Source organism: Sclerotinia sclerotiorum, genomic scaffold, assembly GCF_000146945.2.
Source record: "Sclerotinia sclerotiorum 1980 UF-70 scaffold_1 genomic scaffold, whole genome shotgun sequence".
Lineage (NCBI taxonomy): Eukaryota > Fungi > Ascomycota > Leotiomycetes > Helotiales > Sclerotiniaceae > Sclerotinia > Sclerotinia sclerotiorum.
The window spans coordinates 2,417,217-2,443,908 of NW_001820835.1; the positions used below are offsets into that span (position 1 = coordinate 2,417,217).

The 26,692-nt window shown below is 43.8% G+C and overlaps 13 protein-coding genes across 13 annotated transcripts; 9 read left to right on the forward strand and 4 right to left on the reverse strand.

Annotated features, from left to right (window-relative positions):
- Positions 1 to 496: 496 nt before the first annotated feature.
- Positions 497 to 2,298, reverse strand: SS1G_00938 (hypothetical protein; the record flags this gene model as incomplete). The annotated part of the gene is made up of 3 exons (XM_001598799.1): positions 497 to 919; positions 1,114 to 1,937; positions 1,998 to 2,298. 3 exons carry the CDS (start codon positions 2,296 to 2,298, stop codon positions 497 to 499), a joined length of 1,548 nt encoding a protein of 515 aa, XP_001598849.1.
- Positions 2,299 to 3,256: 958 nt separating this feature from the next.
- SS1G_00939 (hypothetical protein) lies at positions 3,257 to 4,697 on the forward strand (the record flags this gene model as incomplete). The annotated part of the gene is made up of 3 exons (XM_001598800.1): positions 3,257 to 3,292; positions 3,363 to 4,617; positions 4,675 to 4,697. 3 exons carry the CDS (start codon positions 3,257 to 3,259, stop codon positions 4,695 to 4,697), a joined length of 1,314 nt encoding a protein of 437 aa, XP_001598850.1.
- A 1,145-nt stretch (positions 4,698 to 5,842) lies between these two features.
- SS1G_00940 (predicted protein) lies at positions 5,843 to 5,956 on the forward strand (the record flags this gene model as incomplete). Its single annotated transcript, XM_001598801.1, has 1 exon — positions 5,843 to 5,956. The coding sequence occupies one exon, from the start codon at positions 5,843 to 5,845 to the stop codon at positions 5,954 to 5,956; it is 114 nt and encodes a 37-aa protein (XP_001598851.1).
- Positions 5,957 to 6,971: 1,015 nt separating this feature from the next.
- On the forward strand, positions 6,972 to 7,199 carry SS1G_00941 (predicted protein; the record flags this gene model as incomplete). The annotated part of the gene is made up of 1 exon (XM_001598802.1): positions 6,972 to 7,199. One exon carries the CDS (start codon positions 6,972 to 6,974, stop codon positions 7,197 to 7,199), a length of 228 nt encoding a protein of 75 aa, XP_001598852.1.
- Positions 7,200 to 7,645: 446 nt separating this feature from the next.
- On the forward strand, positions 7,646 to 8,758 carry SS1G_00942 (predicted protein; the record flags this gene model as incomplete). The annotated part of the gene is made up of 2 exons (XM_001598803.1): positions 7,646 to 8,065; positions 8,132 to 8,758. 2 exons carry the CDS (start codon positions 7,646 to 7,648, stop codon positions 8,756 to 8,758), a joined length of 1,047 nt encoding a protein of 348 aa, XP_001598853.1.
- A 377-nt stretch (positions 8,759 to 9,135) lies between these two features.
- Positions 9,136 to 9,957, forward strand: SS1G_00943 (hypothetical protein; the record flags this gene model as incomplete). Its single annotated transcript, XM_001598804.1, has 1 exon — positions 9,136 to 9,957. The coding sequence occupies one exon, from the start codon at positions 9,136 to 9,138 to the stop codon at positions 9,955 to 9,957; it is 822 nt and encodes a 273-aa protein (XP_001598854.1).
- A 789-nt stretch (positions 9,958 to 10,746) lies between these two features.
- SS1G_00944 (hypothetical protein) lies at positions 10,747 to 12,456 on the forward strand (the record flags this gene model as incomplete). The annotated part of the gene is made up of 1 exon (XM_001598805.1): positions 10,747 to 12,456. One exon carries the CDS (start codon positions 10,747 to 10,749, stop codon positions 12,454 to 12,456), a length of 1,710 nt encoding a protein of 569 aa, XP_001598855.1.
- A 2,022-nt stretch (positions 12,457 to 14,478) lies between these two features.
- SS1G_00945 (hypothetical protein) lies at positions 14,479 to 17,003 on the reverse strand (the record flags this gene model as incomplete). Its single annotated transcript, XM_001598806.1, has 3 exons — positions 14,479 to 16,599; positions 16,670 to 16,836; positions 16,988 to 17,003. The coding sequence occupies 3 exons, from the start codon at positions 17,001 to 17,003 to the stop codon at positions 14,479 to 14,481; spliced, it is 2,304 nt and encodes a 767-aa protein (XP_001598856.1).
- Positions 17,004 to 19,160: 2,157 nt separating this feature from the next.
- On the forward strand, positions 19,161 to 20,399 carry SS1G_00946 (hypothetical protein; the record flags this gene model as incomplete). Its single annotated transcript, XM_001598807.1, has 1 exon — positions 19,161 to 20,399. The coding sequence occupies one exon, from the start codon at positions 19,161 to 19,163 to the stop codon at positions 20,397 to 20,399; it is 1,239 nt and encodes a 412-aa protein (XP_001598857.1).
- A 447-nt stretch (positions 20,400 to 20,846) lies between these two features.
- SS1G_00947 (hypothetical protein) lies at positions 20,847 to 22,739 on the reverse strand (the record flags this gene model as incomplete). Its single annotated transcript, XM_001598808.1, has 3 exons — positions 20,847 to 22,561; positions 22,613 to 22,664; positions 22,713 to 22,739. 3 exons carry the CDS (start codon positions 22,737 to 22,739, stop codon positions 20,847 to 20,849), a joined length of 1,794 nt encoding a protein of 597 aa, XP_001598858.1.
- A 528-nt stretch (positions 22,740 to 23,267) lies between these two features.
- Positions 23,268 to 24,153, forward strand: SS1G_00948 (hypothetical protein; the record flags this gene model as incomplete). The annotated part of the gene is made up of 2 exons (XM_001598809.1): positions 23,268 to 23,574; positions 23,627 to 24,153. The coding sequence occupies 2 exons, from the start codon at positions 23,268 to 23,270 to the stop codon at positions 24,151 to 24,153; spliced, it is 834 nt and encodes a 277-aa protein (XP_001598859.1).
- Positions 24,154 to 24,456: 303 nt separating this feature from the next.
- Positions 24,457 to 24,591, forward strand: SS1G_00949 (predicted protein; the record flags this gene model as incomplete). The annotated part of the gene is made up of 1 exon (XM_001598810.1): positions 24,457 to 24,591. The coding sequence occupies one exon, from the start codon at positions 24,457 to 24,459 to the stop codon at positions 24,589 to 24,591; it is 135 nt and encodes a 44-aa protein (XP_001598860.1).
- A 581-nt stretch (positions 24,592 to 25,172) lies between these two features.
- On the reverse strand, positions 25,173 to 26,617 carry SS1G_00950 (hypothetical protein; the record flags this gene model as incomplete). Its single annotated transcript, XM_001598811.1, has 2 exons — positions 25,173 to 26,075; positions 26,231 to 26,617. The coding sequence occupies 2 exons, from the start codon at positions 26,615 to 26,617 to the stop codon at positions 25,173 to 25,175; spliced, it is 1,290 nt and encodes a 429-aa protein (XP_001598861.1).
- Between the last annotated feature and the right edge of the window lie 75 nt (positions 26,618 to 26,692).

Sequence of the window (26,692 nt, forward strand, 5' to 3'; positions counted from 1 at the left end):
AAGGAAGGAAGGTACTTAGTTGTTTTATCCTTTTCTTTTGGACAAGAACGAAGAAGATCGAAGAAGATTCATTTTTGGAAGAAACAGGTGGAGAGGGATAGTGGGGTTATGGTGGGGTGAGACGTTAGGTTGTGGATATGCTCAAACGTAGATCGGCTAAAATGCCTAGAGCAAGAGAGGGAAAGGAATTGAGCTGGATGATTAATGTGATGATTTTCTCGAGACATTCTTATTTCACCTAAACTTGTAACAACAAATGCAAGACCAACAACAGGATTTCAAATTGATAGAGAAATACTGAACTTGTCTCAAAGAGTGAGATGTGCTTTAATTTGATATGCTGTTGTTGCACTCATTATCATTTACTCAGTATACATAGGGTACTATGTTCGCCCAATAATCACTATTGTACACCCCCAGGAAGCCTCCGACCCGCTGAAGGGATATCACAAAACGCCAACGCCCGCCCATATTTCATTTGATTCTTAGCAGCAATCTAATGCTGACTCCACTCAATACTGTCCAATGCGATACCTTCCTGCACGAGCTCCCAAAGAGGACTCAACTCTCGTAAGAATGTGACTCGGTTTTCGACAGCTTGCAAAACGTAATCAATCTCAGCCTCAGTTGTGAAACGGCCAATACCAAATCTGATACTGCTGTGTGCACTCTCATCACTGCTACCAAGTGCCCGAAGAACATAACTGGGTTCGAGTGAAGCAGAGGTACAAGCACTTCCGGATGATAGTGCAATGTCCTTTAATGCCATCAAGAGCGATTCTCCTTCGACGTAGGCAAAAGAGACGTTTACACATCCCGGGTAGAAATGATCTGGGTCGCCATTTTGAGTGGTGTGCTCCATGGCGAGAAGACCTTTGAGTAGTCTGTCGGACAGCTTCTTAACACGGGTATGGTCATACTATTGTAGTGTTAGCATGAAACCCAACTTCAATATCCAAACAAATTCAAGTGATTGAGCAGCAAACTCAGACAAGGTACTATGAGTCGTCAAAGAAGCCTCAACTTGCAAGCAAGGAGGTCACTAGGAAAGCCATGCATATGTAAAGTAGGTCATCATGTAAGCAAAAATAGAGAAGAAATGTTAGAACTTACATCCATTTCCTCATTTGCAATCCGGCAAGCTTCACCGAAGCCGACCACTAATGCAGGCGCGAGAGTACCACTTCTTAGACCTCTCTCCTGTCCACCTCCACTGATAATTGGCTCGAGCCTAACCCTGGGTCGTCTGCGCACATAGCATGCACCGATACCCTTTGGTCCATAAATCTTATGAGACGAAATTGACATTAAATCAATGTTCATCGCATTGACGTCCAAGGGAATCTTTCCAACAGCTTGCGCACCATCGGTATGGAAGAAAACCTTCTTCGAGCGGCAAAGCTTGCCTATTTCTTCTAGTGGTTGAATGACACCAATTTCGTTGTTAACTGCCATAATACTAACAAGGGCTGTCTCGGGTCGAATGGCAGCTTCAAGTTGAGCCATATCAACTAAGCCGTTTTGCTGCACTGGCAGATATGTAATATCGAAACCTTCATCCTGCAAATGCCTACAACTATCCAGTACACATTTGTGCTCTGTTTGTGTTGTAATAATGTGCTTCTTCTTCCCCGCTCTACCAAAGAACCTCGCCACACCTTTGACACTCATATTGTTACTCTCCGTAGCTCCACTGGTGAAAATAATCTCTTTAGGATCAGCGCCAATCACTGCAGCAATGTGTTCTCTTGCTTCTTCAACCGCCCTGTCAGCTTCCCAACCATAAGGATGGGTTCTCGAATGAGGATTGCCATATAGACCGGTATAGAAGGGTAACATTTTATCCAATACTCGTGGGTCCAATGGTGTAGTAGCTTGCATATCTAAGTAAATTGGTCTCTGGCCTTCGTCCATGACAGTAGCTTGCTTAAGCACACCTAAACACAAATTAGCTAAGCTTCCTTACGTGCCAAAATATATATGCGAGGGGTAATTACCAGCGATAGGACTCATCATCGCATCAGCATTTGCAGATGTTCCTGATATAGATTGATCCTCAGCATGCTTGCCAGTCTCTTTGAAGAAAGCCTTTTGTTCTGATCGAATCGCAGTATCAATATTAACTTGAGCGCTGTCTCTTTTCGTCTCGGAAACATAACCCCTCCTTGATATTTTTTGATTTGATATAGACGCCACCCGAGCAAACGCAGAACCCCTCACCAATCCAACAGGTGGGGTCGACTGCTTTAAGCAAAGGCGCGAGGCCTGCCTCAACGACGTTGAAGCTAAACTCGACATTATGATGAATGTTAGATAGTAAATATGATGATATCAAAGTGGAAGGCAATTCCACAGAGGGGATCATTGACGTTCTTATTTGGCAGACCTTTCGAATTTGAAATTCTAACGGACTCAAATAAAGCTAAACTCTCTTTGTACTAGACTTTATCACAACTCCGTGCTTTCTGCGAATCACCGAGAATTGAAAAGAACATGAAATATGATTGGCTGTCCTTGTAGACAGAAGCGGAAACGGAATTCGGACCAAAGAGATTCCTAGCCAAATATTTAAGGCTAAAGAGAATGATTTCGGTATATTGTCATCAAGAACCAATCAAAATTCAAGAATATATTCGTTTTGGTGGATGAATCTACCGGCGGAGTTAACCATTTTACAAAGTGGCGGGTTCACCAAAGGTTTTCTTTCATAATAATCATAAATGACTTCATAATTTACCTTAGTTGTGCGTTCCGTGTTACCCTGGCCTGGCAATAAGGCTCATGCTTGTTGAGGGACCCATGTGAGTTGATGCAAACGATCCGACGATTCCATAAATTCCATTCATGAACTTTTTGACTATTGAATGCGCTCCAAAACAAGTTTCATTCTGCTTATTAAACTTGGGAATACCTTCACATATCACGCACACTTCACATATTATATTTTTGACCTGCTTGCATCGCATTACGAGCTTCGTCGGCTTTTATCAGCTGAAAATCCTGCTTACCATTTACCATAAATACCAAAGCACAACCTATCGGGGCTGAGAGGAACGTGAACAGATCTGCTCAGCCACTCCTTCGTCATCGTCTGTCCTACGGAAAACAACCCTGAAATACCATGAGAGGCTGCCCTTTTCTTTGACCATTACGACGATCACAATACACATACAACTTTGCGAAGAAAGCTTCTAATACCAAATTCAAATATCTTTCACTGGGCATTTTCTGGTCACTTTGAAGTCAAGGTTGGGAGATGTCCTTCAAGGGCTTTCAAAAGTCCCTGGTCAGAGTAAGTAGCAACGGAAATCACCAAGCGGGAGGGCGGGGTCCACGGCAGCATTTGACTGACTAGGTAACAGGCGCCTCAAACGTTCAAAGCCAAGTTCAATTTAGGTGAACAAACGAAAGATGCTGTTTACATTGACGCGGAACGGCGATTCCAGGAGCTGGAAAGCGAGACGAAAAAACTGCACGATGAGAGTAAGAAATACTTCGAAGCTATTAACGGCATGATGAACCACCAGATCGAATTTTCTAAAGCGATCGCCGAAATTTACAAACCAATCTCTGGAAGGGTGTCGGATCCGGATTCCCTGGTTCAAGAAGGGAATCCAGAGGGGATCAGGGCGTGTGAAGAATACGAAGAAATTTGCAAGGACCTCTTGGCAACTTTACAACCAGAGTTAGAAATGATTGAGACCAGAGTTATTCGACCTGCCGACGAATTATTAGAGGTCATTAAGGTTATAAGAAAGACCGCGATAAAACGTCAACACAAGCAATTGGATTATGATAGACATCGAGCTTCACTTAAGAAACTGCAAGACAAGAAGGAGAAGAGTCTAAAGGATGAGAAAGCCATGTATAAGGCGGAGAATGATGTTGAACAAGCAACTCAAGAGTTCAATTATTATAACGATCTTTTGAAGGACGAGTTACCTAAGCTCTTTGCTTTGGAGCGCGAGTTCATCCGACCTCTGTTCCAATCGTTTTACTATATGCAACTTAACGTCTTTTATACCCTACACGAGAGGATGCAAGGATGTGATATTGGATATTTTAATCTTCAACTCGATATCGAGGAAGGTTTCGAGGCAAAACGAGGTGATATCCGAGACCAGGCAGAAGCGCTTTCCATTGTGAAGTTCAAGACGACAGGTGCCAAACGTCCACCAAAACCTCTTGCTCTCGGCGGACCTAACCGTCTTGCTATTGAAAATAAGCCATCATCTACATCTACAGCACTGACTACCACTCCAAATCGTCGCGCATCCACTGACTTTCAATCATCGGAGAAGCCACCGCCACCTTACTCCTCTATGTTATCTCCTACCAACCCTGGAAACAGCGTGATGCGATCGGCGTCGACGGGTAGTTCGTGGGGAGCTGCTGCGAAAGCGAAAAAGGCGGCACCTCCACCGCCAAAGCCAAAGCCATCGAGGCTCAGCGGAGCACCAGCTGCGGAGACTGCTACCGCATTGTATGATTATGAGGCACAAGCTGAGGGGGATCTGAGCTTCGCTGCCGGAGAGATCATTGAGATTGTGACAAGAACGAGCAATGAGAATGAATGGTGGATTGGAAAGATTCATGGAAAACAAGGTCAATTCCCTGGTAAGTATTTTCTGCATAACTCACAATTCTCATCGGTCAATCTAATCCAATATTCAGGAAACTATGTCAAAGTCAATTAGAACCAGAAGTCTGAGAACAATAACTCTTATCGATACCCCTTATATGGCAAAACTTTTGAATCATCATAATATACTCGAGGATCCTTTTGAACTGCGGATATAGACAGTGAAGTTACAAAGGTAGCATTGTTTATTGAAACAATGGCATGGTCAGCAACAGACCGAGGCTTTAAGAACAGGAGCATGGGAGTGAGAATTGACGGATAAAAGGCCAAGTGTCAAGCTTAACATGTACTTAAATACCACCTAACTAATACGATTCTTACATTGCGACCAATAAATTGAACCCTTTTTTCAAGCCTCCTTGATTATCATCTTACTATTTTAGGCATTTTGAGCCGCATCTCTATGCGGGAAGCGAATAAATGTATGGTAAGAAATACAAATACTCCAATATATAGTATCATACGATTACACACTAGGTAGGTATTGGCATATGCACATTCACATGTTCTCGGCTTAACTGTCTAGTTAGGTTAGTATTCATGCTGTGGTTTTGAACTCGACAGAAGATGACACTGCTATATTGGCGGGGAGCGGGCACGGCATAATATAGTATAGATGATATACACCGGTGATGTGATTGGTTTGTATGTGTATATGTATGATTGGTTTTGATGTATATGTATATGTAGGTATGTATGTATGTGAAGATAGATATCATTTAGTAAAAGGTGGGAATTTCTAGTTTAGATTAAGAGGGCTAGTTTAGATGGGAGTATGTGAGTAATGGCAATGAAAACGAAAATGGAAATAAAAGTGGTGTGATAGAGACAGGTATTGGATATTAATTAATCTGCTATTTTGGAGGAGGTTAACATTGTATTCCCATTAAGTTATATACGGAGTATACGTACCCGAATAATCTATCTTTTTTGATATTCGTGATTTGTTGTAGAACTACTAGGTAGTAGGTAGTTCTATCGAGTGTTTGAAAGACTACTAGGTAGGTTACTCGATCAAGAAAAAATAATCGAGAATCCAGTCGCCCTGTTAATCTTAACCTCAAGGCTTATGGATTCGAAATTATCAAGGTAAGACTGTGAAAACTCCAGGTAGCTATTATAGATAGGTACCTAGGGAGGTGATGAATATCTAACTACCTAGAGAAAAGATCTACAGAGTATGAGAGCCGCAAACTCCACATGCATATGACCAATCAGCCTGTCACGAATCACGGTTATTATAATACAATAAAAGCAAGTACGGCGGTTTTGGCCGCTGTTTCCGAAGGGGTCCTTATCGATAAGGAATCCTAGGACAAAACGATTAGGCAACTATGTAGGTTTAGGACAAGTGTCCTAGGACGTTATTCGTCCTGGGATAGAATGTCCTAGGATAGTATTTGTCCCAGGACAATTATCCTAGGAGCTATATTATCCCAGGAGACGAATTGTCCCAGGATTAGTGTCCTGAGGCCAATAGGAAATCACGTAACATGCTAGCTCTGCTAGCCAGCTAGCATAGCTAGCATTGAAGGAAACGACGAGTATATAGTTAGGATAGTTTTATAGTTTAGGAGCTTCGTGCTCAACTTAGTTATCAATTAGTTTACCTACATTCTACTTGATCTAGTAACGACTTCACTTCCAAGTGAAGACCAGTGATAAAGCCTTAACCCACAACTACCAACCAGACGAAACCTTAGGCAGCCGCTGCCTTTAGTACAGTATCGTTACAATAAAATAATAATTTATTTTAAATTATTGTTACGTGACGGTTGTTACCCACTAGTGGCTCACGTGCACTAGCCCTGTATATAAAGACCTTCTTACTTAGAATCTTCTTAGTTCTTTAGTTTTAGATTCTAAGTGATTGAATTGACTCCGTTTACGACTTTTCCGTCACAATTATTGTGACGCCTCACACCTCCGGGTCACGTGGCATGCCCCGTTTGTATTTAATCATAGGAAAACTCTCTACTCTTGTTTGGGATGCGAAGACTCAACACCTGTACGCGGTGCATCCTACGAACCTCCAGCTCTCTTATGAGAGTCTGCAGAGCTAAGTTTGAGTTATTTGATGGAGTCGTGGTAATTGGAAGAGGAAGAGGCGCCCGATCACGACGTTTTTACCCGTTTGCGGTTTTTTGACAGTTGCATTATCGAAATGCGCTCTCTACAACACTACCTTTATTACGAAACAGAGGACAACACCATCATCTACGACAATACGCCACGAAATCATCTCACTTCTTAAAAGTGAGACTCCTCTGGAACATATAGTACAACTCGACATCTTTGACGCGTATATGTTATATACTGTATACCTCCCATGATCGACACGACTGAAACGACAACAATTTATATACCTTCCATACGGGAACACCGGAGGAGTACTGTTGAAGGACCTGAGCTGATGACGAAACTTACTTTGCTCTCATTCAGCGGAGGTATGCTACTTACGGAATCGGGACACCCGTACAAGCCACTACCTGTGCATGCTATAGTTACGCTATATGAGGATTGGTGCTCCTTCATAAGCTTTCTATTGGCAGAATGATCAGAATGAGGACGAGGCAATCCTGACGGTGGGCGATTACAGTACGTTCTGGTATATAAGGAGTAATTGGATTGATGGTATCGGGAAGGGGATCAGGGATGAAGGGTTTTCGAGTACAATGTTTTAATAGTATGAGGGGAAGGGAGAGAGATCAAGAGCCAGTGATCTAATGGACGAGGATGACCACAATTACAACCCCAAAAGGCCTACCGGCCCAAACCCCCCCTGCGAAGGCAATCATGTAAACCCTGCCCTAGCCCCCTTTAAATTGTATATAAATACTCCCCCTAGCTAGCTAGTAAACCACTCAGAGGCTTCTCCTCTGAGCGTCATTTGTCCAAAACTGGAATAGATGGCTAAGGTTATCACGCGCCAAGGCACGTGGGCCTACGGCCTATGACGATAAACACAATCAATCAATCAATCTCTACTCTTGTTTAAAAACGATGGCTACCCCAAGCCCCCCAAACCTCTCTAAAACACTTTCCGACAAGGCCAGCAACCTTCTCAATAAGGTCAACGATGCTCAATCCATCTTCAACCCAGTTACCCAACTCCTAGATACCTACCTAGGCTCTGAGGAAGTCCGCGCTCTCCCACCGAGTTCACGAAAACTCCTCACCTCCCTTTGCCTTGAGTTTAAGGCAACCATCGAACAGCACTTCGACGCCTTTGTTACTGGTCATCCCCCCCCTAGGGGAGCTACTACTCCGCCTGTCACCCCCCTTTCCCCTCCTTCCCCCCCGACCACCACTCACACAAGTACACCCACAATGCCTATAGGCCCCAAGCCCTCCTACATTCAGAAAGCCTCTACTCCAATCATTGCCCTCACAAACAAGACTCCCTCCGATAACCGCTTATTTGTACGAATCAACCAAATGCACCCAGCTTGAAGCGCTGGATCTTTTGCAATCCTCACAGCCCTAAAGAAAGTCCTCGGACCAAACGCCTCCCTCTTAAGGGAGGTCCAAGAGGTCAAAACAGGCTTCGCTCTCTGCACCAGCTCAACAGCCAATCTATTAGCCCTTGAAAAACAGAAAGCCATTATATCATCCGCAATCGGAGACTGCAAAATTGAGGCCCAAGAGAAATGGACCATTTACCGTCTAAACTATGTCCCCAAGAAAGTCATTATCTTCAATGATCAATTCAAAATAGACTCCATTTTAGTTACAAAAGATACAATCTCCGACGCTATAAAGGAATACTCTAGTCAGGTGCTTACTCACGCTATCCAATCCCAAACGAACCCCTCACCTAATGAGTATTACTCAACATGGATAGTAAGCTTCAAGACAGGAGCAAAACCACTCAAAAAGAACCTGAAGATTCTAGGGGCCAACATCAGCACATCCCTCCTAGTACAAAAACCAAAGATCACTCAATGCAATCGTTGCTTTCAATGGCACAACGCAAGAACATGCCTCAAATCACAAATCTGCCGCCTATGCGGTTCGGGAAAGCATACAGAGAGCAATCATACTACCAGTTGTGGTACTGAACACGTATGCCCACCCAAATGCCTTCACTGCAACGGGCCCCCACCCCGTAGATGACCCCAAATGCCCCCTTCGCCCACAAGGGAGAGAAAGGAAATCAAAATCAGAACGCCAGACAATCCGGAAGATATACCTCGAAAACAGAAACTCTGTTTGTGTAAAGGCTGGATGCTCAAAGCCATCATCCGATGCACAAATGGCCGACTCCCCTACCCCTCCCTCCCCCTCGGACCAACTTAGGCCAAGAACCCCCACCCGCCTATTCGGCTCCACTCACTCCACAACCCTCTTCAGCACCCGCTCCGCTAATCGATTTGCAACAATCGCCAACCCAACCCCTATCCCGTTTAATGAACTATAAACCGCTTACGATAACCCAAACCAATGTAGGTAAAGGAGGGATCTCACACGATCTCGTCCTCAATCTAGCAAATATGGATCAAATTGATATCATCACGATCCAGGAGCCATATATATACAAAGATACCTCAAGAAAAATCACCAAAACTCACCCCTCCTACGAAATCTTCACTCCATTAGACGATTGGAAGGAAAACCCTCGTGTCCTCACCTATATCAGAAAAGAAATAGGAATTCAGATCAACCAGATCAGACCGATAATCTCCAGAGACCTAATATTTATACAATTAATATCTACAAATAATACAATATTTACCATTATAAATATTTACAACGCTCCAACACAATGCACAGATGGCAATCAAGCCATCAAGGCACTCTTTGAACTCCAAAACTTCCCAAACAACGCCATCCTACTAGGCGACTTCAACCTCCACCACCCCAACTGGAATCCCCTCCATCCATCCCCTTCAACGCTAGCCGAACCCTTTGTAGAATGGTCAAACTCCCGGAATCTACACCTCATCTCCCCAATCGGAACTCCTACTCACTCAAAGGGAAACGTCTTGGACCTCACCTTCCTCTCAGGGCCCTATACAGCGTATACCGCCCTCGCTGAACAACTAGAGTGCACCTCAGATCACAGCACCCTAAAAACCTACCTTCACTGGAATTACCGAAGCCAAAAGCCTGCAAAGAAACTCAAGCTAAATACATTGAATGAAACGCTCTTTAAAGACCTACTAGAAACTAATCTCACCAACATTGCAGCTATCCCCAGGACACCCTCTCTAAGAGACCTAGATCAAGCCGCATCATCCCTTACACAAGCCCTTACAAAAGCCTATACAGGATCTGCAAGAAGATCCATAAACGGGCCTCTTCAACAACCTTAGTGGAACAAGGACTGTATAAAGGCTGTATATAAACATAGAATCATCAATACACCTACATCCAAACGCTCTCTTCGGAAAACAATCTGAAAAGCAAAACATACCTTCTATATTACGAAAGTGGATAAAGTAGAAGATATAAACGATGTATATCGAATGGCCAAATGGCATCAATCCATAGGAATATACCGTACTCCCCCTTTAGCAGATCTATCAAAACAAACCATTGTAAATACTATCGAAGAGAAAAGGGAAACCTTCGCCAATAACCTATTGATAAACCTAGTCGAGGTTGACGACATCCCGTTCGATACCCCTACAGCCTCAAGCAGATCTATCACCTTCCCTGATATAGCTATACAAGATATAGAGCTGGCCATTTTAAAAGCAGGGAACACAACACCTAACGCAAACGAAATCCCAACAAAAATCCTACAAATCGCATGGCTACAGATAAAAGAAGTAACCCTATCCCTTTTCAAAGGCTGTCTACACCTAGGACACCACCCAAAATGCTTCCGATTAGCTACCATCGTAATCATCCCTAAACCCAACAAGTCAGATTATACCAACCCAAGATCATACCGACCAATTGCCTTGCTCTCGGTCCTAGGCAAAGGCCTCGAAAGACTCATTGCGAAGAAGGTATCATAGCTTGCTCTAAACTACCAAGTCCTAGCGAACCAGCAGCTCGGAGCTCTACCCTTGCGATCCTCAGTGGACCTCACCACTTGCGTTACACACGACATTGAAGCATCCTTAAAACAAGGGTTAAAGACCACCCTGCTCACAATGAATGTAAAAGGTGCTTTTGACGCAGTGCTACCAGGAAGACTAGTGAATCGCCTTCGGGAACAAGGATGGCCAAACAACCTGGTTAGATGGGTTCAGTCCTTCGCCACTAATCGATCCATCAAGATCCGACTAGACGGCGAGACTGGCCCGGAAACAAAGCTAGAATGCGGTCTTCCTCAAGGTTCACCGATCTCCCCGATCTTGTTCATGCTCTACATCGCGCCTCTCTTCTGGATGGGCAAACCACAGAGCAGATTCGGATATGCAGACGATATCGCGATACTAGCGACATCAAACTCACTACAGACAAACTGCGATTCTCTAAAAATGGATATGCAAGAAACTCTCGAATGGGGAAAAACCGAAGGTATCATTTTTGACCCCAAGAAATCTGAGCTTATACACTTCTATAAAGGACACCGAACACTAACAGATACCCCTGCAATACACACCGGATCTATGAATATAGAGGTCAAACCTGGCCCGCTCAAATGGCTCGGAGTCCACTTCGATAGGAAACTATGCTTCAAACCACATATCCAGATCCTCGCAGCCAAAGCCCTCAAGGGAGCCAACGCACTGAGATCCCTCAGCAATACACACCGAGGGATACCCCCATATCTCACCAAAAAAGTGGCTGAAGCCTGCATACTCAAAAAGTGCTATTTCGCCTCGGAAACGTGGTGGCCAGGCCGAACCAGAACAAAGAAGAATGCCCTAAACAACCCGATCTCGATCTCAAATGTAGTGGACAGCCATCTAAGCTTACTCAACAAAGTAGTAATCACCTATACAAAGGCAATCCTCCCAGTATACAAAACCACAAACACAGCAGTACTCTACGAGGAAGCCAAACTCAGACCATCCGAGATCGAGCTAAACCTGATTTCACAATTATATACGGCACAAACCATCAGACTAGATCTTTACCATCCTCTCAGGATCAGAGCAGAGAACATAACCAAAGCCAGAGAATATAACCGCACCCCAGATACAAGATTCGCAAGGCTCATTACAGCATTACCGGAGACTGAACACATAAACCTCTTGGCCTTCCCACCCTGGGAAATCAGAGAGTCGAGGGCAGAGGCCGAGGCCCGCATCAATGGTCCGATGGGCAGAACGAAGGCACAAGCAGCCGAAGACTTCAAAGCCTTCCACACCAAGATCCCAAGAAGCGATATACAAATCTTCTCGGATGGCTCAAAAAGTAAAAGCAAGGATGGCGCAACTGGGGGCGGATTCGTAATCTCACAATTCGATATTCAGATAGCACACCATTCTTTCTCATTAGGCACAAATACAGAAGTGTTCGATGCAGAAGCCACAGCCACAATAGCAAAGGCAGCAAAAGCCCTCACTCTAGCATCAACCAAACTGGCCACAGATCTCTGGATCTTCTTAGACAATCACGAGGCTGCTCTCCGATTAGGATCCCACTTCAATGGTTCCTCACAGAGAGTCTTTGAAGACTTTCTGAAGCTCACACAAGCTTGGGCTGTTAGACCAAGGCTCCCATACACCTCCTCCGGGAAAATCTGCGTCCGATGGGTCCCAGGGCACCTGGATATCCCTGGCAACGAAATAGCTGACAAAGCCGCTAAAGAAGGAACAAAACTCCTTTTTCCCCTCAACTCGATCTGTACGCTAATATCCCTAAAAAGAATGATCAGAACAAGGGCCAACAAAGCAGACAAACAATTATGAAATACAATCAGCCCACAATACTACAAAGATCTCCAATTCAACCACACTTCTAATACAGACACCCTCTCTTTGAAGAGAGCCACACTCCATCATATTCTCGCTATCAGATCACAGCATAGCGACTTCACAGTATACTATAAACGCTTCAATCACACTATAATCTATGTCCATTGCTTATATAATAAAAGGAAAACTTTATTACACTTTTTCTTTTGCAAAAAAGGAAAAGCCTTTAAAGTGCTCACAAAGAGCCCCCCCTCCGAAGCTATCCCCTGGCTTCTAAGAAATCCCACCAATATAGCCAAACTAGCCGAATGGCTAGAATACACCAAGTTCTACACAAAAATCTGCCCGTGGCACACAGGTGCAAGATAAAAAAAAAAAAAAAAAACTTTCTTTCTTTCATTGGATTCAAACAAAGTTAATAGGTCTCTAAGGCTGCTTTTCCTTCCTTTTCTTTCCTTTCTTTCATCTTTCTCTTTTCTTTCATTAAAAAAAAAAAAAAAACAAGCATATATACAAACAACCAAAACAAGTACAAGGAGACAGGGAGAGAGATCAAGAGGTAGTGATCTAGTGGACGAGGATGACCACAATTACAACCCCAAAAGGCCTACCGGCCCAAACCCCCCCTGCGAAGGCAATCATATAAACCCTGCCCTAGCCCCCTTTAAATTGTATATAAATACTCCCCCTAGCTAGCTAGTAAACCACTCAGAGGCTTCTCCTCTAAGCGTCATTTGTCCAAAACTGGAATAGATGGCTAAGGTTATCACGCGCCAAGGCGCGTGGGCCTACGGCCTATGACGATAAACACAATCAATCAATCAATCAATCTCTACTCTTGTTTTCCTTCTTCTTTTCTCCTTAGCTTAGTATTTTCTAATACAAGATACTTTACCCAGTATTCTTGAGTGTGACAATAATATTATTATTATCCTACTCTATATATATATATATAATCCTATATCTCAATGTAACGATACTATACTGGAGGCAGCGGCTGCCTAAGGTTTCGTCTGGTTGGTAGTTGTGGGTTAAGGCTTTATCACTGGTCTTCACTTGGAAGTGAAGTCGTTACTAGATCAAGTAGAATATAGATAAACTAATTGATAATTAAGTTGAGCACAAAGCTCCTTAACTACAAGACTAAATGAATGTTTATATGCCCTATATCATCTTTTGAGGACCTTTGGGACCTTAAGGTCCAAAAGGTCCTCGAGGTCACGTGAATTAATGAATCGTGACACTCAACCAAACACCCAAACACAAATCCAGAATCCCATCCACTGTTACGTTGTAACATTATAAACTATTATCACGTGTTATAGGATCACATGGATAATCCTGTGAGGGAGCGAGGGAGCGAAGGAGCGAGATTCGAATCTCGCTCCCCAGCTCCATCGCTCCAATGTTGGAATACGAAGGTCTATATAATCAAGATGAATTTCCTTTGTATAGAGCTTCGTGCTCAAGATCAATCATTTAGTATACTCTACTATTAGTTACGAATTGCATTATTGTCATTACTTAAGTCCCTGCTTGACGCCTAGTTATAAACCACCTCGAGAGCCTAAAGCACTTCCACGTGATCTAGACGGCAAACCTCGTAACATCCACATACAATGCTACCATCAATTTTGCCTCGCCTTCGCCCTTCTTTGCCCTATGCATAATGCAAAAGAGTCTCAATATACCGCCCCATAAATGATCCATGAACATAACGAGAAAACGAGGCTCTTACTCCTCACTCAATATAATATACACTTAAAACTACACACACACACCCTGAACTATCCCGTATCTTATCCATATCCAATTATACAATTATATATTTCCAGCATATAAATATGCGCTTAAATCCCAATTTGTCTTTCTCCCGTTGCGTGCGTGAATAGTGAAAGACAAAGCCAAGAAAATTGAAGCAGTGACGATAAATAGTGTGCATAGTGATTGGACATGCATTAAATGTGTATAAATCATACTAATTATACGGCAAAAAAGTACGCCGGTAACCATAAATCAAGAAGTAAGAAACGAAGGCTTCTTTTCCCTATTTCCATTATTATCATCACCTGCTGTTGCTCGATCTTTCCCGAAATAAAATCCTAGTCCGATATCTTGATACATTGCTTTCTCATGCCACATCCACGATGATTTGGAGGGACTATTAGATGTTCCATGCATATTGACGTATGCTAGTCCACTGACATCGACATTCTCAGGCAGTGCCGACGTACCCGTGGACTTTTGCTTTTCCTTGCCTTTCCCCTTTGGTTCTCCGATTCTCCTATCTGCCTCCATGGCATCCTTATACATCATCTGATCATACTCATTTGTATCTTCATCTGCATACCCTAAGCTTGTACTCTGCTCGGTATCCACATCAGGCATATATCCAGTAGCCCTACCATCAATATGTGGCCCCTCACCTACTCCCTTTCTAGTCATACCACCCCACTTTCTCAACCCCGACAACTTAATTGCTGGATCAAAACTCACAAAGATGATAGCTTGTGGTTTGTCATACCCCCCTGTTGCATACACTAGACTTCTTTCATCTGCGGTGCCTTCCACATTACCGAGATGGCTGGGCGGATTCAATAGCTTGTACAACTCGTCCAAAGCCTCATTTGCTATTGCGGGATCTTGTGCCGGGGGCCAATAAGTAACGTCTGATTGTCTATACATTTGGCTCAGGGCGTCTTCGGTGTCAGATGGTGGATCACATAGTAACCCGGCTTTTGTGGGGTGATTGGCAGGGTAAACGAGGGGTGGGCCAACTTTTCGGGAACCGGCTCGAAGTCGTAATCGTTGTTTACTTTGCCAGTCCGTTGGAAGAGGGTCATCCACAACGTCGAGAAATGTAGATGAAGAAGAGTGGTAATATCTAATTCGGGATTTGGCAAGTGTAAATGTTTGATTGGAAGATCCATCATAACCTGGATGAGTAAATTGTGGGAGTCTTGTCCGTGATGGCATATAATGCGGATGGTCGTCGTCCTGAAGGAGACGTAAAATAGGATCGTCGGGATAATTGTTCAGATCGTGGCTATCATACTTGTTGTAATCTTTTGAGGTACTCGATTCTGTGTTCATCGGTAAGGATGGTCCTGATTGAAAATTGAAGGAAGACGCTGTTTCTGTTGAAGGAATAGATATACCAGCCGAATGATAGATATCACCATCCATGTGATCATATCGTGTTGGGAAAACAATAGGTGTGGTATAGTAAGTACGCTGACTCCTGCTTGCCCCATGGTACCACTCCTTTCGAGACTCAAGTATTCTGAGCTCTCCGGTACTCTCATCTGTGTCAAGTCGAAGGGTAGTCCATCGATCATCGATGGGACCTTCTTTGTGTTGACGGCGCCACATACTTTGGTTCTCTGTCTTCTCGATCAATTCTTTGTAAGGTGATGCGAGCGGAAATCTGATGCAATGATAGAATGAAGTCCAGTCAATCTCCTCGGCCTCAAATGATGTTTGATTGGATAGAGCATAGAAATAACCGTCGTGAAACTCAAAACAGATGTTCGATCCAATCTCTGACCCTACCATATCGGGAAGATGGACTTTTTGGTCGAACCATTCTCGTTGAGTGAAATCATAGCCATAAATTACCCATTTCTTGTGATTGTCTCTGTCAACCTCTGAATGTGTACCGTAGTAAAGATATTTGTCATCATGGCGAACAAAAATTCTCTCTGTGGAATCCACTTCTCTTACGACAGGAATCTCTCTGCTTTTAATGTTGAAAGTAAATAGCCAAGAATTTGCATCCATGCCTGATGTTACGTAGAGGCATGAGATTATACTGTCGGAATAATACAACACCTGAAATCTACCTCTAGTATTACGAGCGACTTCCGAGGTAGCATTGCTCACTATCCCTGGGATGCTGACGACGACTTCATGACACGCTGAATCATGCAGGTTTAGGATCCTGAGTTTGTCATCAAGGGTGTAGCATAAGACGCCTTTGCAATAAAGATATGCATCGCCGAACGCAATCGTTGCTACTGAGTACGGATTCGCTGTAGCAAAAGCCTCTCGTCTCTTCGCAACTCTTCGAAGAGCCGATGCACTATGACCAGTGACGTGCTTGGTCGACAACGCTTCATTGCAGAAGGGTATCTGGGTCTATACAGACTTTGTCAGCAAGCTGGGCATTGTGGCATTAGTCATGTTGATGACGAAGCCGGTGGCCTACTTGTACTATTAACTTGCATATGCTCTCCTCGGTGAGCAAGTACCTCATTGCCTGGCAGGAGAGACCAAGGTTAAAAACATCGTCGAAATCGATGTTTGCTATGATATTGGACAAGACCTCATACGGAAGAGAGATCAAATTAAACATCAGATATTTCCTTAAAGGCGCTGCTTTTTAATCTGCATAATAACATTAGATTTTAACTTAAAGACAATGAATCAATCGATACATACTTGGAAACTGTAAACGAATGATAAGGGCCGTATCGGCAAAAGAAGAAGTGGTGTTCAGAGTAGAAAAGATCGTTGACAGGCTTACGATGAGACTGCGCCATTGTGGGCTTATAGCTCAGATGCGGCTCAAAGAACTCACGCCATAGCGATACGAGATATACCGCAATTTCAAACTATTGAATTATCCAAAAGGGATATTAAGTGCAGGTACATAAGAAGTATTGTCGGGGAAATTAAAAGAGCCTCAACAAATGTTGCACGTTACTAGGTAAACAAGGATCTGATTCGCCTGCGTTTTAAGTCAATGACATTCCTTCCGAGTCGGTCAAAATGCATGCCAAGCCCCTGTTCATCTTGTGAGGCTCTTCCCCGCCCTAGATCATACGTGACTAGTCAAAATGCAGGTCCCTTTGAAGCCGGGCGAAAAAAGAGAAGGTTCTTCAATTATCTAGCCCCCAAAATATGCAAAACAGAATGCGTACACACATATACGCATTACACACATTTATATGAGATGCATTGCCGTTCGTGGAGTTACCGGGTAAGGCAAGTCGATAGTCGAGTGGTTGCCTCGTCTGGTGTGTGCGAATGTGCAAGGGTTTGCGGGATTTGCCCGCAGGGCGAAACACGTGTGGTGGAATTGCCAAGCGATTGACTTACATCCTGTGCCTTGAGACAATTTCTGAGAATATGACATATTGGGATGATGTGTATCTTGAGGCTTAAAAAGAAACCATTGGCGAGGGTCAATCTCGGAACGGAGAGGAAACCATAATCAGCCGTCCAAGAAGTGGTGTAAAGTTGAGGCTCAAACTCTCCTTGTACCCATTAGTCAAGGAGGCGGTGTAATGATAAGAGCCGCATCCGCATCACTTCAAGGCACTGGTAACTTGGCCAGAATCCCACAATCAAGACAGGGCTGTCTGGGGCGAAAGTATAATCGACCCAAAAATGTTGTCCAATCTCGCTAGAGAAGATCGGGATTCCAGAGGAAGGTGAAATCTACCCATTCAATCTTAGGAACACTACTCCTTAATGGTTCTCTCTGTCTTTTCTAAAAACCAGATCTATCTCGCAGCGGTCAGAATTCACAAAGCGAACGCGAGTGATGCATCATCTCTACTTAGTGATGTACGGATGTGTGAAGAGCATCATCTGAAAGATATATCCCATGGGTTAGATCTACCCTATGAATGGTACCGTACCTTTTTCAATATAAGGACCTTCAGAGAATCATGGTTCCTGCTCAATCAGACCTTCAAATTGGCCAGCCCAACTCTATGATAGAGCTAGAATAACTTGTACAGTAGGCAGCAAGTAATCTCAGTTTATTGTGGTGAGGTAAAGAACCACGATACGGAGTAGGTACCTACGTGCGCAAGAACACACTAAGCCTATTTCAAATAAGGTTATTTCAAGCCGAAGGATTATTCAAGCAAGCCAATTCTTTTTTAGGAGTTGGAGAGGTGTGATTGGTCGTATCGTAGCCTTATAAACTCTGTCTCTATTCCGGAATAAGCTTACTAGGCATTTTCTATTTCCTACGTCCGGTCGAAAAACCAGTCATCCAATCATACGTTCATACATTCACAACCGTTTTCCATAATAAGGGAGGTGCATTATAGTAACGGAGAGAATCCACCTCATGAGTCACCGAAAACGCATCGAGTTAAATTCCTGCTTGCACTTCCCTATTTTGCTATAGTCTTTTCGAGACTTACATTAATTTTAGTCATCAATTTTATTCCGAACTCCGCCATCACAACATATCTATGATATGGATACGGAGTTCAATTACCCATGATCGAGTTTTTTTTTTCTGAGGACCGTTATGAGTATTTAAACATCTACCTTTCCTGAAGATAAGTGGAGATGACACAGCATGAAGAAGACTGTTTTGCTAATTGACTTAAAAATCTTAAGATATGGGTCGCATCCAGAATTTCATCTTGGGCAGACGAGTTGACCCCTCTTCGCCGCCACCTCATTTCCTGAAAATACGATCTTCGAACTTTTTTATCATCTCAACAATATGTGTAGCAGTATTTACAGATATATTTCTTTACGGAATTATTGTACCCGTCGTACCTTTTTCACTCACCTCGCGCGCAGGCGTGCCTGAAGCCTCGGTCCAGAGCTGGGTGTCGATATTACTTGCAGTTTATGGCGCAGCATTACTCGCCGGAAGCCCAATTTCAGGATGGTATGCCGACCATTCGTCATCGAGACGTGTGCCACTACTGATTGGCTTGATCGCAATGGTTGGTTCCACGGTTATGCTGTGCCTGGCAAAGTCGGTGGCATTGCTCGTCTTGGGACGCATCTTCGCAGGGTTGAGTGCATCCATTGTGTGGACCGTAGGATTAGCTCTATTAGTCGACACCGTTGGACAAGCCGAAATTGGTGAAACATTAGGTTACGTGAGCTTGAGCATGAGTATGGGGATTCTAGTCGCTCCTTTGCTGGGAGGCGCTGTGTATGAAAAAGCTGGATATTACGCAGTTTTCTATATGTCTTTTGGATTATTGGTCCTGGATATTATTCTTCGTTTGGTATTGGTAGAGAAAAAACTCGCTCGCCAGTGGCTGGACGATGAAACAGTCACCGATTCTGGAACCAGCTCCGACTCCCAAAATTCGCCTGCGGGTAATGAAAACGTAGCTGACACAAGGAATGTGAACCATACTACCACGGACGAGGAGAAGGTAACACAAAGTGAGCCTTCAGGTACTACAGCAGCTGCGCCCACTGTTCCCCACAAGATCAGTAAGTGGCCTGCAATTTTCTCTCTCCTGAAATCTAAACGGCTCTGTGCTGCACTGTGGGGTTGTATAGTTCAAGCATCTCTCATGTCATCATTTGACAGTGTCATTCCTCTTTTCGTCCAAGAGACTTTTCACTGGGATTCCATTGGAGCAGGATTGATCTTTCTCGCTCTCATGGTACCCAGTTTCGCCGCACCAGTTATTGGGTGGGTATGCGATCAGTACGGCCCACGCTGGCCATGCGTAGCGGGTTTCTGTTTCGCAATCCCCTTTTGGGTTCTCCTGCGTCTCGTTACGCATGATTCCTTAAACCAGAAAGTTCTTCTCTGCGCATTACTAGCTCTCATTGGTGTCTCCTTGACCTGTGTCCTTCCAGGGCTGACGGCTGAGATTTCCTATATTGTCGAAGCAAAGGAGAAGCAAATACCCGGCCGATTTGGAAAGAACGGAGCATATGCACAAGCATACGGTCTTTTTACCGCTGCTTTTGCAGCCGGTACTCTCATCGGCCCAATCTGGGCAGGTTATGTAAAAGACTATGCAGGATGGGGTACCATGACCTGGTCATTGGGACTATTCAGTTTCGCCGGCGCTCTGCCATGTTTAATCTACACTGGGGGTTTAATAACCGAGGTCAATGCCAAGACCGCAGAGGAAAGGGCAGTTAATCCTCAATCAAGGGCGATCAATGGCCCTCTTGCTGCAACGAGGGATGCAGAGGATATTGTATGAGTATATATTTTGAATTTTGCGAGTATCTATTTACTTACATGTTTGTACGGAGGATATACACGACACAAGGTTGGTCAAGTTTTGTGTACATTATCTCATCTCTATCTCTATCTTATCTGTGTAATTATTTATAGTACGTAAATCAGTGAACTTCAATATGATTCATGAAAATGTCGAGATCTTTGTACTCGTGAATAATGAGATGATCTGGAGCTTGGATAAGGGGAGCGGGATGTTTGTTGGTGACTTTTTGTGTATGTGATGAGGGTTAGAGGTAGAGGTTACTGGGTTTTGGATCAGAAATTCTCAAGTAGAGGTCATCAGCGTAGAGATGTGAATGGATGAATAATATGTTCAACGTCATCATTTCGACATGAGGGATAGGTTATTTATTACACGTTCGATATTCTCTTTCCGATTCATACTCTGAAAAAGTAAATGACCAATTTATGTCAAAAACTGCACCAACGTCCCCAACATATCCCTCATCATCTTCTCTTCCCCATCACCATCACCATCGCCATTCCCCTCTTCCTCCCCCCCCACCAACGTATCCAACTGCTCCTGTAAAGTCTCTCTCAAAACCTCCAACCCCTCATCCCTCTCGGCCAATAGCGCCCTAATCTTTTTCTCCGCGCCTTCATCTTCCGCCACCAACCATGCCAAGATAACATCAATCGTTTGCAAACAAAACAAGCCGGCGTCCAACCTTCTCGATAACCACTCATCCGCTGTCTCCTCTCTTTCTTCTGCACTCATTCTCGCTTGTTCCTTGCGGATTTCAGCATCGACGGCGGCTACCCGTGTTGCGTAATCTCGACGAAATTTCACAAGCTTGTTTATCTTTTCATAGTCCTTTTCTACAAATTTGGCAAGTGTGCGGATGCGACCAGCCTGATTGGCGGGTAGGAGACGTAGTAGACTTGAGAATATTCCTAACAGGTGTTCTACTGTCTGGCCGTCGATCTTCTTCATGAACATTCCGAATACTACCTTGAGACCTGCTGCATCCACCAATTTTTCACAAACTTCTGCGCCGGTTTGTCCTCCTAATGCATGATCTAGTAGTCTGAGTGCGCGCGATTTACTCATTTTGCCTTCTTTGATCATAATTAGACAAAGTTCGACACCTTCTGCTTCAACAAATTTCTGTTTTCCTTCCGGCTCATCAACACAGCAGGTTAAGGCGTCGAAAATATTTTCCACGAATTCCTCTTCCTCGGTTCCTTTGATTGGATCGCGCTTCCTATAAGCTGCCAGAATTTGGAGTAGGAGATCGACGCCATCCAGTTCGCAGAGTTTACGGCGGTTGAGGGGAGATGATTGTAGAAGAATCGCCATAACTTCCGCCGAGTATTGTTTGTTCTGACTCACCGGAGACTCTTTCCTCGGTATTCGATTCAATAACCAATTCAGTATGCTTGTCTCCTGACCGATCTTTTCTGCAAGCGATACCCTTGACGCCAGGTTTTCCAACACAGACAATGCATGATACACGCCGCTCCTATCCGACTCATTGCTTTCATTAAACCTTCCAAAATTCGAAATTAATAAATCCAGTAAATCTGCCTCGATCATAGCATCTACAATTCCGTTCCATTGTTCTTGTTCAGCCTCCACATCTTCGTCTGTAAGTTCACTGATAATCTCTACCGCATCAATTGCGATGTCCGTATTCTCGTGCGCCAGTAATCCAACCAAGCTCCCCACACATCCCAACTTCGCGAATTCTCCGTATAATTCCGGATGTTCTGATAGAATGCTCAGAGCTTTGATATCTGCATCTAAATCCGCCTCGCTACCCATAAACTTCTGCGGGTCATTCTCAAATTTTGCTCTTAATTCAGCATTCTTCGTGATCTTTTTCTCAAAGTTTAGGGCCATTTTTCTTAGCCATGCAGAATCTATTTTTTCAGGAACAATCTCTGCGCTTTCTTGTCCATCCATGTAATCTAATATTTCCGATTCATCTTTTGTGATGCCACCACCGAAGAACCGCCCTTCTTCATCATCAGGAATATCTGGTCCATAGTCTTCGTCGTCATCTTCGGGTGGAGCTGAAGGCCCGGCTTCAATATCGTCATCCTCTTCTACTGCTGGCTGTTTACCATTGCTTTTTGCATGGCCGTTCGCAGACAATTTTGCGGATTTATATATCTCATCTAAAGGACTGCTTAGCAAAAAGGTGGGACGAGAAGGTGGGAGCTGCTAACTTGGATCTCGAGTAGGTTCTAATTTGCGCTTATGGCTGGGTAAAGCTGGCTTCTGCAGGGTGTTAAATGATAACCCAGAACCAGACGATTGAATGCGTACCTTAAATAAATCATCAATACTTGTCATTGTAATTGATGAGATCAACTCGAGGCTGAGCTTTTGTAGATGTTTGTCGCTGCGATTCTGATACGGTAAAGATCGTGGCCGTAAAATCAATGGGTTTCTTGGAGAATTGGGTAAAGCAGAGTCTACTTAAATGATAGTGAAATACTTGAATGATCGTGGAATTGCAGTTGAGATTTGTGGTTTGTTTATTTGCTTGAGAAATTACAACTTTTGCAGCTCCTTGAATGAAGCTCAGCCTAGGCCTTGCTTAGTCATACCCTTACCTGTCTCGACAAGGCTGATCTAGACTTCACGTCATCCTTTTAGCTTTCCCAAGGTTAGAGTAGCCTTTGTTGTTTTGTTACGTTATTTACCGTGGGTATTATTTTATTCCAAGATAGTTTCTTCCATTATCCATACCTTCAAAGAACAATTGCTATTCAGGAATTGGCAAAGATTTGTGTAAGGAGTGGCATCTCTTGATATAACTAAGTGGTCTGAAAGATTGAACTCGGCCCGGACATCGAGACCTTAGAAAGGTTAAAGACAATGGATCTTTCTGAATCGGGAGGTTTCCTCCCAGATTCCCTCCCCTCTCCTTCTCCAAGCACTACGTCAGTCAGTTCCACCTCATCCAATCTACCACAGCCACGTAGCAAACCTCTTCGTGCCGGATCCGCAAAGGAACAAGCCGCAAGACGCTATGTAGAGAACAAATTACTCCAAATCGCAAGGCGATACACCAAAAAGTTTGAAGGTCCCGAAGAGGGAGACACGGTAGTCGGCTATGTAAGTATGAAGGAGGTAGCCAAGGACGTTTCCGAGATAATAGATGTATTGTGGCTGTCAGGCACACGTATGTAATTCAATCTATATATGGTACACGAATCTTCGACTGACTATCATAGCAAATTTGCAAATTCCATATTTGCTAAATGTTGCTCTTACAATGTCTACATATCCCACCAAATTTCCCCCAGAACCAGCTACAACATTTGCTGTTTTGAGAAAGCTAGATCATGCATTCGCTAGTTTACTGAGGGGAGAAGACTCCGTTACTGGAGAGGTCTTGCCAGGGTTTCCGGCCGGTAGGAGAGCGGGAATGAGCCAGACTGATATGGTTAGATGCAGAAGTATAGTTGAGGATACCAGGGTAATGATTGTGGACGTCATGAGTAAGGAAGTAGAGCCAGAACCACAATCCGAGAATGGAGTCAACGGTAACGCTCGTGGTAATGGTGAAGGTGAGGATGAGCGTGGTAATGAAATGGACAATGGTCCTGATGACATGATTTTGGACGAAGATGATAACTCTGAATATGACAATGATGAACTTGCTATGGACATTGCTAGAGTTTACGAGGCAACGATTATGGAGCTTGGAGAAAGGCTAGAGAGTGGTCCTAACATTGGGATCGGGCATAATGATTCATGAATGCAAAACACCTCGCATACACGCAAAATCTTCTAGAGCAAACTTATGCATATTAGCTGGGTCGACATCATCAAAGGACAGGAGGACGTGCTCTGGAGTCAGCGATATTTTCGTCGGCAAGGATTTGCACCCGAGAATGAGGCATGCTTCCACATCCACATCCATGTCCATGCATTTGGAAAGCCGAAAAGGGCCCATGAAAGCATACAGCTAACTCTATATAACTCTTTCTCAAGGATTCCAATAATCATGAGTTTGGAATTCGGCCTGACTACTCAGTCACGGTGGCAACGATGATTTGCCATGAACGGTATTGGCTTCGAGTGGGATGTGGTGAGGAGAGGTGATTTCGATGATGGAGAATTGAGGGGGGAAACTGTGGAGAAAGCGTGGATTGGCAATCATGAGTATGTGGAACCGTGGAAGAAGTTGGGATAAAGCCTCATGCTAGGTATTATCCCGTGTAATGAGGTTTTATCGTTCACTGCCATGGTCGACGAGCATGAAACTCGTGCGGTCACAAACCTGCATCTCTCACCATTCTTTAACTCTTAATTTTGAGTTTTGAGATGTGCAGTTCACACCATTTGATGAGAAATCGTGAATGCGGCTTTGAATGGAGCGCGGGAGTAGGAAAGGAGGATTGATATCTTCTGCCTTGGGTTTTTGCACAGTAGCATCATCAGTCTGTTGTTATCTAGCGATTATATCTACAACGACACTAAATACCCTTGAATACATCATATTAGTGCCATCCAGTATTCATTTTTGTCTGCAAGCTTACTTAGCTCACTAGTGTACACCAGCAGCTAACCTGTGAAATATGAGACCAAACATTGATGTTGACTGTGACAATCCGTAAAGTAAATAGTAGGTATTTCTCCTCTCAAATCGAAAATCCAAGGCAAGCCATCTCTTAAGACAATCAATTTAGAGGAATCTTCATTACTTATATTTTATTTGCAATGACTACGTATGTACAAAGAAATAATGCAATTGCCCAGTATTATTAGCCTTCCCTAACACCCGCTCCTCCCATTGGTATTCCTAACCCAAAGAATCTCAATCCCCTCCCCTAACCCTCCATACCACGGTCCTTCCTGTTCACTCCTTTCCGCTATCCCGAAATCTACCCGTTCTATCGCCCATTGCTTCTTTCTACACATATCTACAAAGATTGCATACGTGTCGGCGTTACGTATCGTACTTGAGATCAACACTTCGGCGGCTGGGTATAGGCCGAAGAGATCCTCCAGGGTGACAATTAAGGAGGGAATCACAGCGGGAGAGTAGATTACATCGGCGGCAAGAATGAGGTCCAATGGTGTCTGGTTTGATCCAGCGACGAGTGATGAGCTGGACGGTAGGGATTTTGATGATAGAAAGTCAGGAAATGTCTCAGCTTCTCCAGTTGGAAGCATGTGACCCCAGGTGAGTTCGCATGTGCTTATCTTGTTCGTCACAATCTGACCCGTTATAGGAGTAATGACATCAGTCAAATTATTGAGAAACAGACTTGTGTTCATCAGCGTTAATGTTTCGGGGCTTCCATCAGTAGCTAGAACATGCTTTGCAGAGAGATACTTTGCGCATAAGATCGAAATGAACCCGGTGCCACAACCGAGCTCCAGTATCGTTTTATTGGAGATAAGGTGTGGGTTAAGGGAGATGTAATTTGAGAGGTGCAGAGCGGCTTCCCATGTTCGAAGGCCTGTGGTTCCGGAACTTGATAGAAGAGAGGCGGATTCGAGGATGGTTATTGTTGGAGTTTGAGGGGTTGGGGATGTAGAGGAAGAAGAGGGAGGGTGAAAAGATGAGAGAGTATAAGTTACATAGGATTGTTGCTGGGCTGCCGTGGCTTCTGAGGGAATTGGGGTAGAGAGAAGAATAGAAAGATGGCTCATCAGATTATCTGATATTCCCTGGAGAAAAGAAAGACATTGTCAGAAAATTGAAAGAAAAAGTACGGAAGTGATAAAAAGTTATATTGGCATGTATTGCTATTCATACTAAGTGCTCTAACATATGTACAACCTATGATTCGACCGAAAAAAAACTGCATTTTATGCATACCTACTTGTTCTTCCCAGTTGTGAATACTATTCTCGATTCTCCTAGTCAGCTCTTTCAGAGTTTTGAGTTGGTATCTCTGAGGCGGAGGGTACTCCAAAACACTTTCGTCAAATAGTCTCAAATATATGGCTTCCTGAAAGACTTTATCCCGAAGATGTTCTTCATCTGGGTAATCGAGATTGGGCAGAAGTTGAAGATATTGACGACAAAATCGATCCAATTGATTGTCCCTGGAGGATGAAGGCATTTCCTGGCTCTGTGGTTTCACCTCCATCTTCAAAGCAGAATTATCGAACAGTACTTCACAACTTGATGAAATGCTGTGGTCGAAGACAATCACTCGATCATTTGAGGTTGGCCAGAACTTTGGTACGAAACTCGAACGAGGCATATGGAGTTTACAAAGTAAAGTCTTGTGGCCGTATCAATTAGGCATTCACATAGGGTTTCTGACCTTCTCGGATCC